This window comes from Callithrix jacchus, chromosome 6 (genome assembly GCF_049354715.1).
Source record: "Callithrix jacchus isolate 240 chromosome 6, calJac240_pri, whole genome shotgun sequence".
Taxonomy (NCBI): Eukaryota; Metazoa; Chordata; class Mammalia; order Primates; family Cebidae; genus Callithrix; species Callithrix jacchus.
The window spans coordinates 82451486-82467726 of NC_133507.1; the positions used below are offsets into that span (position 1 = coordinate 82451486).

The 16241-nt window shown below is 34.1% G+C and overlaps 1 protein-coding gene and 1 non-coding gene across 4 annotated transcripts in view; one reads left to right on the forward strand and one right to left on the reverse strand.

Annotated features, from left to right (window-relative positions):
- ACVR2A (activin A receptor type 2A) overlaps positions 1–16241 on the reverse strand; it is an 86981-nt gene that overhangs the window by 4253 nt on the left and 66487 nt on the right. For 2 of the 3 annotated variants that reach the window (XM_078327843.1, XM_008998926.5), the window contains 7 exons: positions 14873–14896; positions 11145–11288; positions 9077–9220; positions 7766–7911; positions 6001–6115; positions 3219–3357; positions 365–495 (listed from right to left, as the gene is read on the reverse strand). In XM_078327843.1, the coding sequence (XP_078183969.1) occupies positions 365–495; positions 3219–3357; positions 6001–6115; positions 7766–7911; positions 9077–9220; positions 11145–11288; positions 14873–14896 (843 nt within the window). The remainder of the gene's footprint in view (positions 1–364; positions 496–3218; positions 3358–6000; positions 6116–7765; positions 7912–9076; positions 9221–11144; positions 11289–14872; positions 14897–16241) is intronic. The other variant, XM_078327844.1, reaches the window with a different exon arrangement.
- On the forward strand, positions 8754–8860 carry LOC118154869 (U6 spliceosomal RNA). Its single transcript, XR_004745121.3, has one exon. It is a non-coding gene; the product is annotated as a U6 spliceosomal RNA (small nuclear RNA).

The following is a 16241-nucleotide window of genomic DNA, read 5'->3' on the forward strand; positions in this document are numbered from 1 at the left end:
TACAACAAACTCCCATGGAAGGAGAAAACCTGGTGCTTTAGAAACTTTTTAAAATGGCATCATATTGGAAGGGATGCTAAGCAAAGTTACCCACCTAACCACAGTTTCTGAGTCAGGCATGCTTTTTCTTCCCTGGGAAACTTTCTAAATAAATGACACACTCTTCTGTACAGAACCATTGAGACAAAAGCCCTCTATAGCTCTGTAACTTTACAATCGCTGCCTCTAGAATTCTAGAATATCCTGTGTGAAGATCATCTCCCAGAAAATACTTGCAGAAGAAAGAGAAATGTGCAGAGATAAATAATTCCTCTGAAAAGTATTTCATTGGAATTTTAAATGAAAAGCTAACTGGATAACTTACAGCATGTTTCTGCCAATAATCTCTTAAAACAGGCCTCTTTTTTTTATGCACAACAACTTCCTGCATGTCTTCAAGAGATGGATGCTGGCCAATTTCCTCCTCAAATGGCAACATGTATTCATCTACAGGTCCTGAAATGTAAGAAAAAAAAATAAATCATTTTCATTAAAATCTTCCTGACTTTCAAACTGGTACAAACTTTCTAAAATATACTGTCACCTTTTCCCGATAGTTTACATGCTATGAGGAGAGAGGAGAAACAGACTCTCAACTGTACTTATACCATAGTGTGACCAAACTAATGGATGGGAAATGAAAACGTCTATAATTTAACATGTAACTAACTCCCTTAAAGACTGCATAAGGAGCTTTCTTATCCAGGTATAAAGAATGCCTACTTCCATCTGCAGATAGGACATAAGGAACAATCAGTATTCATAAATCAAAGTTATGCAATATCCCTTTAAGGTACCCAATCCTTACAATTCAGATCAGAATGTTAACAGTGGTGCTTCCAACTCTGGAGGCTCTGGGTTCAATCTATTATATCCATGTTTATTCTAGGACATATCCAAACCCTCTGCATGCCCCACATAAGGAATTATGCACCTCAGAGTCACACCTCTTCTCTACACTCCCCCCACAACAGCTGCTAAAAAGTACATGTTTATTTTTTAGAAAATCATGAACAGGCTCTTCAACTAGGGGTCCCAACAAGTCAGGATGTGCCTTCACAGACAAGATTTATTAAACAACATAAATAATTCCTTTCTTCTTAGGCCCACTCACATAAATAGAAAAATATATTTAGGAGTTAATAACTAATATCCAATGAGCACCTATCCTGATTAGGAACTTTACATGTATTACTTACTTCACAGGGTTAAGATGCACTACCTCTATTTACAGATAAGCTCAGGAAAGTTACACAATTTACACAAAGACATACAGACACAGGTCACCACTGAGCAATATCAGTGACCAGATGTTTGTGTACATAAACACAAACCTTGTGAAGCTCTTTAAATGCACTAAATACTCCTGGATAGAATATAATGAATCATGAAGGGGTCATCTAACTTAACCCTCTTCAAATAGAATTCTTTATGGCTGGACAGTTGGTCTTTGCTTGAGCACTTCCAATGACAGAGTACTGACATTCTAAGGTGTCTATTTAACACTTATGTGGTCTACTGGCCAGCAACATTGCCATCAATGTTAAAGCTTAGCTTTTAAGCAATGTAGAATCACAGGTTTCAAACCAGACCTACTGAGTCAGAATGTAAATTATAACAAGATTCCTAAGAATCTGGTATGCACATGAAAGTTTTAGAATAACTTCATTTAACAAATAAGTAGCCATCAACAAATTTGAAAAAATCTACCTTAGCAATCAATGCTCATACTTGTCCTCTCTACCCCAATTTCTGACTTAAGAGTTGGGTTCTGACTTAAGAGTCAGAAATGCCTGACTGAAATTATTTCATGGTATATACAAGGCATATAAGAAAAGTATCTAGCCTTTTCTTTTTCCAAAAGAACTTCTCTGATAACTCCTTTTCCCCCAAAACAAAGCAATTTCTCCTCTAAATTCCTAAAACACATGCTTATATTTCTTAAGTACTGCACTCATCCTAAACCATTTACTGAATACCTGTGTACTGGGCAATGGGCTAGACAATGCACACTTGACTTACTACAGAGTTCATTGTCCAGGATATATTTTATTGCCGTAACTAAAGTGTATATTACTTGAGAACACGGTCTTGTGTCTAATAAATTACCTAATCCAATGATTTGCTATGGAGAGTTCATATTAATAAAGTTCTTATAAAATATATTTTCCTATAACATCTGCTATCTAACCTACTTCTTCCATAAATACACATAATAAATGTAATTCTTCAACCATTTTGAGTGAAACTACTCTGAATTCTTATTCTTCTTCCTAAAGAGTTCTAAAATTATTCCCAAATTGCTTCAACCTTTCTTAGGTTTGCGATTGACTCCCACGCCAATCCCTCAATCCTAGAAGAATCCCTATAGAGTGCCCATTTCTGAGCACTCTATTAAATTCCCTTTAAAAGTATAGTGCCCCATATTGAATTTTACATTCAAGTGGCAGTCTGTCCTACAATGAGAGCCTATTACAGTACTCAGAAAATAAAACATTCTTAGTAACACAGGTTACATTGGTTATTTAACTTATAAAATATTCACAATTTCTTCTATGGTCGTTGACAATCAAGGGAAGTTTTTAGGCAACTATAAATTAAAATTTAAGAAACAGATCAAGCTAATTTACATCTGTTTGGGAGTAACAGTCGACAAGTTTTTTTTTTTTTAAACCAGAAAAATAAATAAATAAAAGCAAACATCTGTAAGACTTGGACTTCAATAACAAGAACACAGAATGGAAACCCTTTAACCTGGGGGGCAGGTTAAACAGTTCTGTGTTGTTACTGAAGTCGGCCTTACCAAAGCAGACCTCTCCCTATGTATGGATCAGAGTTCCAAATCTAGGCTTCACCATTCACCAGCTTGAGGCGAAAGTAGTCAAACTACTTAATTTCTCTGTATATTAGTTTCTTCATCTGTTTAGTGTAATATCTACCTCTGAAGCTGTTTTAGGAAATAATCTCATGGTATGTGAAGTGTCCAGCAACATAGCTAGTATTGGTAAAGGATGAATACCCCTGCCTCCTGAATTCTCTACCACCTCTTGGAATCTATTTAAAAAAATAAAAAACAAACAAAAACTGTACTTTTTAAAATATTACCTTTGAATGTATCATCCCTTTTCATACATGTGTGTAGGCATATATACCTTTTTTTAAATTACTTTTTCCCTTACCATCTGCAGCAGTACAGCGAGAAGCCAGTTCCCACAGGACTAATCCCATGGCGTACATATCTATCCTCAAAAATGCATCCCTTTGGAAGTTAATAGCACCCTCTAATACCTCTGGAGCCATATACCTTCGGGTACCAACCTGAAAAAGATGTTAAAAGCAAAGAGTACTCATTCATTAACTTTATGAACTAACACTGTATGATTTTGTAAGAATCAAAACCAAATATCATCTATTACCAGGGTAAGTATACCAGACTATAGTATATAAATAGTAAGATCCTTTCTGCTTATACTTAAAAAATATATCAACAGACATTATGCTAGTACAGACTTGGAAGTTTTTTTGTTCCCCTTTCTAGACGTAATTACAAAAAACTGAACTGACTGTTAGCTGGGAGAAGGCCACTGCATACTTTTCAATTGTACTTTTGCATACTGTTTGAAATGTAGATTACACACAAAAAAAACAAAAAACAACTTTTTTTGAGGTCTTTTCTCTGTATTTAAAAAAAAAACTAATAAAATGTTGTAAAAATAATTAGCCAAGTAAAGGGCACATTGATGTTAAAAAGTTCTATTTGTACAAAATCTATGTATTTGTTTATTCATGAATTCTTCTGTCTTGGAGTCCTTTATTTATATCTGTCCCCAACAATTTGGTATTTCTTAGTACTGTAACTATGGTTACTAAGCTAGTACAGCTAGCTTTGGTTGGTGCTTGACAACATTCATATATAAATGCTTAAAAATACTTGTGAGATAGCTGGGTACATCACAACACACTTGTGATGTATTAGGACTAGAGAGTAGTCTAGATATTGGTACGCCCATAAAGCTCCATCCTTAGGTGGCTGTAATCTCTACTCTAGACTAAAAGTTGGGCAATTTATGCAAATATACATGCAACAGAGATTTTTTAAGAATAAAGACATATCTCTAAGCCTAAAGTTCAAGGAATCTACATGAAAGGGAAAAAGTAGCTCTACTTTTTAAAAATTTTCTACTCTGAATATTTTAATTGTACTGTCAGTGAGTGTTTCCCTAAAGCCTACTTTTCTCTTAAAGATAAATCTATGCCATCCAAAGTACCTACCTTTTTTATTACAAGATTATTGGTTTATCTACCATGTTGACATAAAATGTCACCTCTTTTATATGTGTTCTTCCTTTGTACTATATAAAATGTGCAATAACATGCAAGTCCCTCCAAATAGTTTTGAAATTTTCTGGTCCATGAAATCTAAAGTCAATGAGTCATTTGCCATAAGCAATTAATTTTTAACTCATCATAGAACCCAATTATGAAGTAGTTAAAATATGACATGAATGAGTCAATTTTTTTTTCTCAAAAAATAGGGGAAGGAGGGCTTATGAGGTACCAAATTAAGAACATGATCCCAGAATTTAGTCTTATGATAGTCAATCATTCAATTAGCTGAGAAATTTGTCCTCAGGCTTCCTACACAATCTTGGTAGTATTCTCCACAAAATTGCCTCCATTCCCATATACATTTGCAGTCAACTTTTCTAGAGCTACACGGCTACTGACCATTACCTCAAACTAAATTCTTAAACCATTAGTCAATATTGCCAAAAATTTTTTTGCCATGATTGTTTAAAACCATGACCTCAAGAACTAATAGGATATGCTGGGGAAACAAAAGCTAAGAATTAGTTGGCCAAAAAATTTACATGACATGAAAGATGAAGAAATGATAATGCCAAAGGCCTGAATCATTTAGCTTTGTAGAAAATGTCATCTTTTAGGTTGAACTGGTTTCACTGATTAAAAAGTGATCTTGGCTGGGAAGTGGTGGCTCACACCTATAATCCCAGCACTTTGGGAGGCCGAGGTGAGCAGATCACCTGAAGTCAGGAGTTTGATACAAGCCTGACCAACTCGGTGAAACCCCATCTCCACGAAAAATATAAACATTAGCTAAGAATGGTGGTGCACTCCTGTAATCCCAGCTACTCAGGAAGTTGAGGCAGGAGAATCACTTGAAATTGAGAGGCGGAGGTTACGGTGAGCCAACATCATGCCACAGTACTCCAGCCTGAGTGACAGAGCAAGACACCATCTCAAAAGTAAATTAATAAATAAAAATAAATAAAAGTTGATCTTGTTCCAACCTCAAAGTTTCTGAAAATAAAATGTATGAATAATGTTCTTTTCCCTTTTGGCCTTCAAAAACATTCCCATTACTAAGATCTCTGTGCACACAGAAGTGCAGAGAGGTGTGAAGAATTACACACCTAATTCAGGGGTTTACAATGGTTCTGAACTCTGGAGAGAATCTGGAGAAAAGCCATCAGGCTGATTAAAGAGTTAATGAAGCAATAAACGAGAAGCAAGAAACTATTATTGCATGGGAAAATGGACAGGGAATCTTTAACACACTGTAGTAAGGATAGTGACTAATTACCCTCCTGCTCATCTTAAGCTGGTGAAAAAATTAACAGACTAAAACTACTGAGATAGTATGAAGAACTCCCTAAGAATGAGGTCCATTAAAAGGTGCTGGATTATTCTTTGATCAACTTTTCAAAAAGAATCCTATGACATGCGTCTAAGGATTATTTTATGAAGAACTTGATCTAAACCACCTAAGTCCTCCACCACCATATGAAAATGTCTTCCTCAGAAACTTAAAGATATAACTCTATTAGATGCTGATTTAAACACCACAACAATTTTAGACTAATTCAGTCCTAACATGTCATTCTAAGAAAATATGGAACAAGTTTATTTTTTCTTACATTTCAGAATCATCATCCTTACCTGTCCATGGGTATCACCTGCAGACTTGCCAGCCTCAAATTTTAAGGCCAACCCAAAGTCAGCAATGCAAGCTGTCAGGTTGTTTTTCAACAGCACATTTTTACTTTTGATGTCCCTTGCAAATAAAAAGAGTATTCAAATTAAGTTTAAACAAGTTATCTTTTTCAATTTTTTATTGAAAGTGAAAAGGGGGGGAATATATATACTATGAAATGCAGAGAAAGGGGAAGAGAAAAAGCTCAGAGCCCCCATGTATCCTTAAACACAAGAGTACAGTGACAAACTCCTATTCACAATATGGACAAGAAGAAGTAACCCTACCCATAAGGCAGTTATATAAAAATCTGCTGTGCCAAAAAGATATGTTATCTATGTCTCCCACCTATCAATCATAAAACTGTTTTTTAAGATAATGTTTCAGAGTTCTTACATGCAAACTCCCATAGAAACTAAAATTTAAAAAACAAAATGAAGGAATTTTTTGAAAATAGGTGAATTGAGGTCTTCTGCTTTTTGGCATAGACCTACATTTTAGAATATTCCCTTATTAAGTGGTTCTTATATTCTTCCACCTGGCTGTAGAAAAGTATCTTATGGAATGCATAACAGATCCAATCTTTTTACCATAAACAGACACTGCTCTAGCTAGATCCTGGTGTTCTGAAAGGCAAAACAGTACTAAGGCAATAAGACATCCTATTCTACACACCTGTCTCAACTGGCTTATCCTAGGAACTACTATACCCTAGTTAAATACATGAGTAACTATGCCATGACTAGTGGTTAAATTTATGTACAGACACATAGACCACGAATGGGATATTGAAAGCACAAGGAAATACTCCCAAATGCTATAAAAGCCAATAATCAGTCTTAGCTTCAAAAGACTTTCAGGCCCTTTTCCTAATAACTTTGTGAATTCTTAAGAATTAATTCCCTATGTGGCCAGGTAGGACAAGGGAGAATCCAAGAAGAGGCCATTAGACTGCATGTAAGAGAGTGAGAAGAAAGAAGAGTTATTTCTGAGGTAGATCTCATTTAAAGTTTTCAAAATCAGAACCTAAATTAGCAGCTGACTTACAATAATGCCCCCCAGCAACCTAAAACATCACCTGGTAGCACTCAACTAAATATCTATTCCGTGAGTCAGTTAATGCCTACTTTTAAAACAACCATCTTTAAATTGAACACGAGATGACAAATTGAATCCCATGTTCAAGGAAATTAAATACATGGAAAATTGAATTCTGTGTTTAAAAAACAATCATTTTTTCCTTTTATGGCCATGAAAACTGTTGGGTCTAAGTACTATTTCTTCACTGGACAATTGTTTAAATGATGCCTGCCTCTACTTTGGCTAAAGATAATAAGGTGATTCAAAAAACAAGCAAGGAAGACATTCAAAGTCTCTCCTTCATTACATGCCCTTGTATAACAATCCCTGTAAATCATGTTTTGAGGTAAAACAAATGTCTTTTTCCTTATAGAGATAATATAATTTATAAGATAGAGGAAATACAATTTATTTTCAACCATGCTTTCAGAAATGAGATGAGGTAGATCATCAAACTTTACCAATGATGTTAACATATACATTATAAAAAATACTTCCTGGCCAATCTCAAGACAAATTTTAAAAAAGAAATGAAAATCAACTGTCTTGTAAAGCATGACTGCATAACAAGGAGGAAACTAAAATTTACCCAGGGGCTTAAAAGTTCAGTAAATATATACTCAATTATCTGGGAAAACAACATTTGTCTACCTGTGAGATATGGCAGGTTTGTGGCCATCTTTTAGGCCAGGTATATCCTCATGTAAATATGCCAATCCTCTAGCCATGGTTTCTGCAATATGACACAGTTCATTCCAAGAGACCACATTAGCCTTAAGAAAGTCTGACAGTGAACCCTAAAGAAAAGAGGGAAAAAAAGAAACTTATGTTCTCGACAAAGGCCATATGTATAAGGAGACGTTTCTCTTTACCTAAAAGAGGTTATGGAAGGCAGCGTATCTTTCCTTTCAGGGAAAATTATATCCAAGAAACAATCTTTCTGGAATGGTTCAAAGTTCCTTCCATTTCACATTAATAAACATTTGACCAGAAAGAAATACCACTGAACCTTAAAGGTTTATTACAAGAATAGTCAATTTCCACCAATCTATAAGACACATTTTTTTTTAAAAGACGAATGGAACAATCTAAAGTTCTAGAAAGTATTTTAAAAGCTGAAATATCCTGACTATAGAGATGTTACATCATGAGACTAGGAGAACACAAAATTACAACATAAAAAAACAACTAATATATAGAATATTCCTCTAGAAATTACTGTCGTCCTTTAGGTCAAGAATTAAGTGAAGTAAAAAAGCCATTTATATTTCACAATGATGAAACCAATTACCAAAAACACAATTTCCTACTTCACTAATGGTACTTTCACACTAGCTCTGGAAGTAGAAAAATTGAGGAAAACTAGCAATTATGTTTTGGTGATAATTACCCTGCAAGTTAGTGAGAGTTCAAGGATCAGATAAATTTCCTGTCTCTGGTTTTGTCCCTAAGCAAGACTGATTAAAACTGGAAAAAAAAAATAAAGTTTATGTACTCAAAATGAATTGTAAATGGTAAATGAAAATTACTAAGCATTATCTATACTAACATAAATGTTTATAAGAGTAATTACAGCACAAGAAATAAGGGAAAAAAGGGTGGTTTATATGAGTAGAGTGTTAGTTAAAAAGTTGCTATCGTGCTCACTTCGGCAGCACATACACTAAAATTAGAACGATACAGAGAAAATTAGCATGGCCCCTGCGCAAGAATGACACGCAAATTCGTGAAGCGTTCCATATTTTTTAAAATAAAAATTTTTTAAAAAGTTGCTATCTTCGCTCTTTTATTAAAATGAACTACCTTTTAAAACAGACTTTTATTCAAGAATTATTTTATTTTCAGGTTAAATACTAATCAACTATAACATGTCTAGAAAAATAACTCTGAGGGATTTATAGCCAACATTAGCTAAGCAGGCCAACCCAGACTTTACTAAATTAAAATGTTGAACAGTTTTACCTTTTCATGAAATGCTGTGATTAGCCAAAGATCCACATCAACACTGGTGCCTCGTTTTTCTGCACCAATGAACTGTAATATGTTCTCATGCTTCATTCCAGGCAAACTGTAGACTTCATATTCATTTTGCCATGACTGTTTGTCCTAGAGTCAAAAGGAAAGAATAATAAGAACACAAACAATACAGGTAAATAAACCATGTCTAAGAGATTACTCAAATAAGTTCCAAAGTAAAACAAAACAAAACAAAAAAGTACGAAAAAATCTTTTTGTTCTGTTGTGTAATAAGAAAAAGCTCTGACAATAGGTTAACGAATTCATACTAAAGACCAGCCCTGTCCATTCCCTTAAAACATACTTTTCTGTGTTTCTAGTTTACAAACAAAGAAGTTGATCCGAAATGCTACATTCTGTATCTTACAATGGCAACACATTTGCTTATAAGTTATTGCCAAATATTACATTGTAATTTCATCATGTTGTGAAGTTATTTGTGGTACTATTCAGAATAATCTCCCCAAAAGATGAAATACTGGTAGAATGACTTCCTCAAAACAAAACATTTCTTTTTTTCAAAGGATAACATCAAACATCCTTTAAAAAATGTTTAGCATACCCTGCAAAGTCAAGGAGAAAGCAAGTGGCATAGATTTGCAATGCAATAATTTAAGACACCATATGTTCATTTGTGCCTGTAAGCAATCCATGCCTACTAAATACCTACTTATAAAAGATTAGTTTCTTTTTACTACAAAAAGACAACGATAGTGAGGGACACTATGGCATAATGGTTAGAAACTCATAGAAACCCTCTGAATCCAAACTGTCCAAACTTAAATCCTGGCTCTCCCACTAACCTTTGGCAAGTTACATAATCCTTCAGTGTCCTCAATAAGTAGAACAGGCATTGCAGTGTATGTCTTATAGGATTGTTGTAGCATATGTTGCATTTTATGTACATGTCAGTAATATACATACACATATTAGTGAGGACTCATGTATGTAAAGCACCACTACCTGACCCAATAAAAGCATTCACTAAAATGTTAGCTACTGTTGTTGGGCTAAGGTTAATATCATCCAAATGTTTTTCTCTGATCTTTATGCTTTCTTGCACCTGGAAATAATTTCTTCCCTTATCTTATTTATGAATCTTGGCACAACAGAATGCCCTTTTTCTCTGAAAACTAAACTGTGGTTTACAACTACAAATAAAATGTAATACAATTCATAAACTCTATGTAATACAGTTCATAGACTGGACAGGCATTAAAGGAGGTAAGAAGGTTAAAATCTAGGTATATTAAGACAAAGAAATTGCTTATATGACAACTTTGGAAAAAGAAGATCCACTCTCTAAGTGTAGTGGTAGCGCCTGTATCACCAAATTCAGCCAAGATGTCAGTACCAAGGATATCATAAACCGCCAGGGTATATAAGCAAGAGGCAGTGAAGAAAGAATCATCATAAATCTACACCACCAACAGAACAAAACAAAATAGCTCAGAGGTGTATCAGATCAGAGTTTCATGAGAGGTCCAGCCAACCTCTAAAAGAAAAACAATTCAACAATAAACTGATTATTTGAAGTCTTGATTGTCTCTGAAAATGCATCAAAAAACTAAACTAACTAAACAGTCAAAGTAGAATGAAAATAAATCAAGTCTAGCAATATACCTCCAAATAGCAATTCTAAAACAAAGCATACCACTCCTTTGTTTCTCTGTTTGCTTTTTCTGACAATGTAAGGGGATATCAAAATTTAACCACTCAATTAGACTTGTTTATTGGAATCTTTATTTAAACATTTCTATAAAATTTTCATTGGCAAAAGATCTCCTATGCATTCATTTATTTTAATTCCACCACTCCAGACAAACATAATGAATGTTATACTAACAAATCCATTTCTCAGATGCAAAGGCAGCCATTAAAAGAGCTAACTGCTTTCCCAGTAACACAAAGAACCATCTTGGAACATATGGCTTCTGTTTTGAGACTATTTCTGAGTTATGATGACCTAGCCATAAAGCATATATGTAAGATAACAAAACTGCAATAAACATACCTGTATTGGAAATATTTTGACAGCCACATATTCATTGAGCAACTGGGCTTTCCAGACACAACCAAATCTTCCCCTTGCTTTCACTTCTAATAACTGCAGTGGCTTCAAACCTAGTAATGGAGAAGGTGGGGGTGGTCCTGGGTCCTACAGATAAACAACAATACTACTATAAATAGGCAGAACATGATACATATCAACTCTGAAAATGAGAAAAAAAGTGAGTGTACTGAAAAGTCAACTGACAGAAACAGTAAACACATATGGATGACATTCATTTCAATTTTGCCATAATTATATTACCAATTATCTATAGTGATCACAAGGCAGGCAACCTGAATTAAGAGTTTTCATAGTAACATTCAGCATTACTGCTATATATGTAGCACAAGAGAAAATATCTAAAATATTTCTGATACAGTCTCACTAATTTTCCCCACTAAGATTTTCTGTGAACTATGAATTACTAAAAGTATCTCATTTATTTCATCCAGTTTGTACTTCCTTAGAAGAGGAATTGAAAAGCACCAGAAACAGCAAATTATGGCTATATATCAGTGAAAATCACTCCTTAACATCTACTACTTTTTCCAGTGACTGTTTAAAATTTTTCTTCATTAATCTCAGAGACACCCGCAGTCATTCTTAAACACATTGCAGATAGGTATATCAAATATAAAGCACATACCAGAAATGTCAGTTAATATTTCTTTAACCAAACTGGTTCATTCTAATTTTCAACATATTAACAATTCATCCCTTTGTTCTGAGGTAAAACATTATCTGTATTCTGGAATTGACTGACTGGCAAAGAAGCACAAATAAAAAATCCAGAAAAGAAGTGGTCATCATAATAGATAACAGAATATGGTAAACAAAAGAAAAGTACGCTGCTATAGTTTTTTTTTAAAAAATAGAGCAAACATAATATATAAATAGGAATACAGCATCTACAAATCACAAGGGAATCCTCCCTATCAAAGCAGAATACAACCCTTCATTGAAAACATTCTCTCGGTTCCCTATCTTCAACTAAAGAAAGATGCAGGAAGCCTTCTGAAAAACTTCCAGAGAAAAGCAACAGAATGGTTCGGAGAGCTGCATAATGAGTATTCTGAGGAGGAACTAAAATTTCTGTGGCAAAAGCAACTGATAAGATGACACTGGGTGGCACCTCAGACACTTAGAAATGGTAATGTCATCCCAGATTAATGCATCTCTCCCTGCCTTTCTTTTTATCTCTTCTAATGCCTCAAAGACAGTCAGTAACTTCTTTAGGCATCACTCAGCTCACTGGTGCCACTCAAGAGTTTTTAAAGTTTACTATATATTAGAAAGGACCTCAGCAACAGAAACATTGCAAGGCGTTATATAGAAAAAACATGGAATTTCTTCTTCTAAATAAGACCATCTTTATAAAATGACTTTAGAACTCCTATTTAAACAGTAAGACAAAACAGAAGATTTCCTGTGACTCATTTCAAACTCAGACATTTTTTTTGTCTACAAAGTTACTTGTCCTTCCCACATTCAAAACATGAAAGGTTGGTAAAGCCAGAGTCTTTCTGTTTAGCAGAGTGACGGGTCAAGGAGATAACATTCAAATCTTACAGGAAGGATGGGCTCTCAAGTGTGATTCTCAGTGGAGGGGACACAAGAACCTCTAGAGAGTTTTTATTAAAACTATGCCCTCCTTCCCTCATTCTTCAAGTGATCACCTCTATCTGAGAGATTCTACTGATCGAAGCAGGCTACTTATAAGACTGGAGACAGGAGAAAAAAGTTTGAAAACTACTCTTCAAGAGGAAAAGAAACCATTCAGTCCTCAAGGGCAAAGAGTTATTGTATAACTGCATAAAGGCATATTTAAACAAAATAGAAAATGTTAGAAAGGTAGAGAGGTATGTTTCAAAGTAGAGGGGATGCCAAAAACTAAAGTATGCAGAAAGTGGCCAAAAGCTGAAGAGGAAAAGTAACTAGATAGAGGGAATACAATTCAAAATTACAATATTAAGAGTTTTAATAACTTTTGTGTGCATTGACTGGTAATGTCTCTCTAGTTAATATACACATTATCCATTCTCTGTTCTAAAGGATACCAACAACATGAATATGATTAAATCTATAAAATGAGACATAGATTATTTAATCCACAATTAAGAATATGTCAGCAGTTCAAACTATGATTTTAGCATAACATTAATTTTAGAAAACAGTAATTTTCAGTATCTACATTTGGGGGGAAAAAAAAGGTCATTAAATGTTTTCCAAATGCATACACTTCAAGTTCCCGTACATTCCCAAGGCTCTGTTTAACAAGTTTCTAAGATACCACTATATCAGAAAGAAACCTTAGTAACCCTCCTATTGTAATTTATTCAACATTGTATAGTAACAGCCAGAAAAAATACTGTTGTCAAAATTACTTAAAAGGTAAAAGCTTCAAGTAAAAAGAATACAGGCCAATTTTGAAAGGGTGAGAAAAAGGACTATAAGGTCTTCCTGTAGAATGACAAAACCTTTAGCAATGATATGAGCTTTTCAATGTAATTTTAAATAATATTTTTTAATACTCAAAGGATTGGGTTAAAAATGAGTAACTGTAGCCCAGATTATAAAATCTCTAATTCATTTTAAATAAAAAATTACTAGAATGAAACTTTAAATTCATCTCTAAGTTTTACTCATCCTATAATCTAAGAATATTATAAATGATTTTCAATTAATTGGCATCATTATAGTAATTTATCCACAAAAAAATCAATACTTGATTCTAAAAATAAAAATTTATATGAGCCCCTGGGAAGACAAATGTAGACATAAATGACAAGCAATTTCTGATGTCATCCATAAAATATGACTTTACCTGGCTACTAAAGAAACCAATTGGGCAGGGGGGTGGGGCAGAGGCAACTATAAAAATTTCAAAATTCCTAAAAACTTTCCCTAAATTTCTAGTTCTCTACAACATCCATGCTATTTGGCAAAACTAAAAAGATGTGCATTAGAACATGGTTCTGATTACATTTCTTCTTTACTTATTTCTATGTGAAAATTATGGTATCAGAAGACATCGTGTTCAGAAGACATACTGAAATGATAACCTGTAAAAAGTAATCCCTTGCCCCCAAACCACTATCCAATATCATTACTATAACCAACAGTAAAATAAATTATTAGAGGTGGGGAGCTACAAAGTCATCTGTGATCATTTTCTTTATTCTGAATTCTCCATTTGAAGGGAAAATTAGATAGCAAAATACCATCAAAAGTTATACTCCTGTAGCTAATTCACTTGCTAAAGATGCCAAAGATGAGACTATCTAAAAATAGTAATTTCACATTTAAATACAATGGGCTGGATTAGCAAGTCAGCCCCCATTAAAAATGAACACATGCTAACACTTAAGCTAATGACATACTATAAAAATTAACCAATACAAGGTTTTTGAGGCTAATGGAGCCATTAAAGTGTTAACTTCTAATCAAGTTAAATAGTTTTCTCCACATCCTACCTTAAATAAATATAAATACTGTTAGTCCTACTAAATCAAATCAATTATGTTTTAGTAATACAAGTTGGGTGAGGGAGAACCCTTTATGACATAAATGTAAAAATTATAGAGGTTGCAGAGTAAAGCAATAACAACAACAAAAATCTAAGGACAAGATGTTTAGTATGCATCCACAAAAAGTTCCACAACCATAAAACAAACATCAATGCATCTTACCTCTATCATTATATGAAAGGCGTGCTTGTGAAGAAAAAACACAGGCAAAAGAAATTATGATTCATATCCAGAATGAAATGAAAAATGACACATCAGTTACAAAAGTGAAGGAAAGAGAATAATGGTTTAGTATTTTAAAAGTTGGCTATGATCCAATATTTTGTATTATTTAAAGACAGGGAACACTTTCCTTATAAACAGAGGAAAGTAATATCAAAAAGAACCCTTTAGATATGAGAGATAGGCAGTAAACAAATTCTTGACTCCAATACAATCCCAAGTTAACTGATCTAATGATTTCATGCCAGCAAATAAACTAAATCAAGTCTTAACGATTATTTATTTTTCTAAGAGCTTCTAGAGTCTGAACTAAAAAAGGAATTCACAAATTGGAATTGCCTTCTGGACACTAGAGGGCAGTATTGCCATTAACAAAAACGAGCTAGCAGCCCTAACAAATTTATATATAGTTAGAATCAGTTTTTCAGACTTTCTGACAGTTGTCTTAAGAATCTCCAGAATATCCTATTTCTTGAACGGCCTCACTTCCCTTTCATGGAAGATAGAATCATAATGGTGAGACAGAAAAATGTTTCTGGTGGCTGTGTGTGTGCACCATAAATATACCATGGCAAGAAAGTAAGACAGGAAAACAAGATCATCAGAATTAAGTAAAGCATAGTGAAGGACGAGGCCTATCATCAAACCCACTCGCCCAGAACATCAAGGTGAAGCAGTTAAGCAATGGTGGCCCTGGGAACAAGCAACCACACATCTCACATTCTGAAGACACTTAAGACACCGATAGAGAACAAGATTTTCATTTTTCTAGTCATCCCAAACTAAGTAAGGATCTAAATTTAAAATTAAGAGAAATATTATCACCAATGTTAGGGAAGGCTGAGCATTCCTCCAACAGTTATGTTCCCCAGTTTCCAATATTTCTAGAGAGAACAATAGCGCTGACAAAACAGAACTGACTACTCATTTATCTGTACCAGTTGCTTAACTAGTTTTCTTCCTTCTAGATTTTATTCCTGTGATAATAATACAAGATTATTTATAATTCATCCAAAAGGCTGAGATAATCCTACTATCAAAACATCTTATCAGTACTCCAGAGTAAAATTAATCCCTTGAAAGAAATACATGCCAACTGAATAACTAGACTATGTTTTCCAAAGGCTCAAGGATCTCTCAGATCTTGAAATACAGGTGTTTTCAGAGATAAAGATGCCACTATACTAGCACTGTGAAAGTAGGTGCTATCCATACATCTTACCAAAAAGTATGTCTCTGCTCAATACATTTCCCAAGAAACGAACATTAGGATAAGCTATAAAATAACCCAAACTGACACCAAGAACAA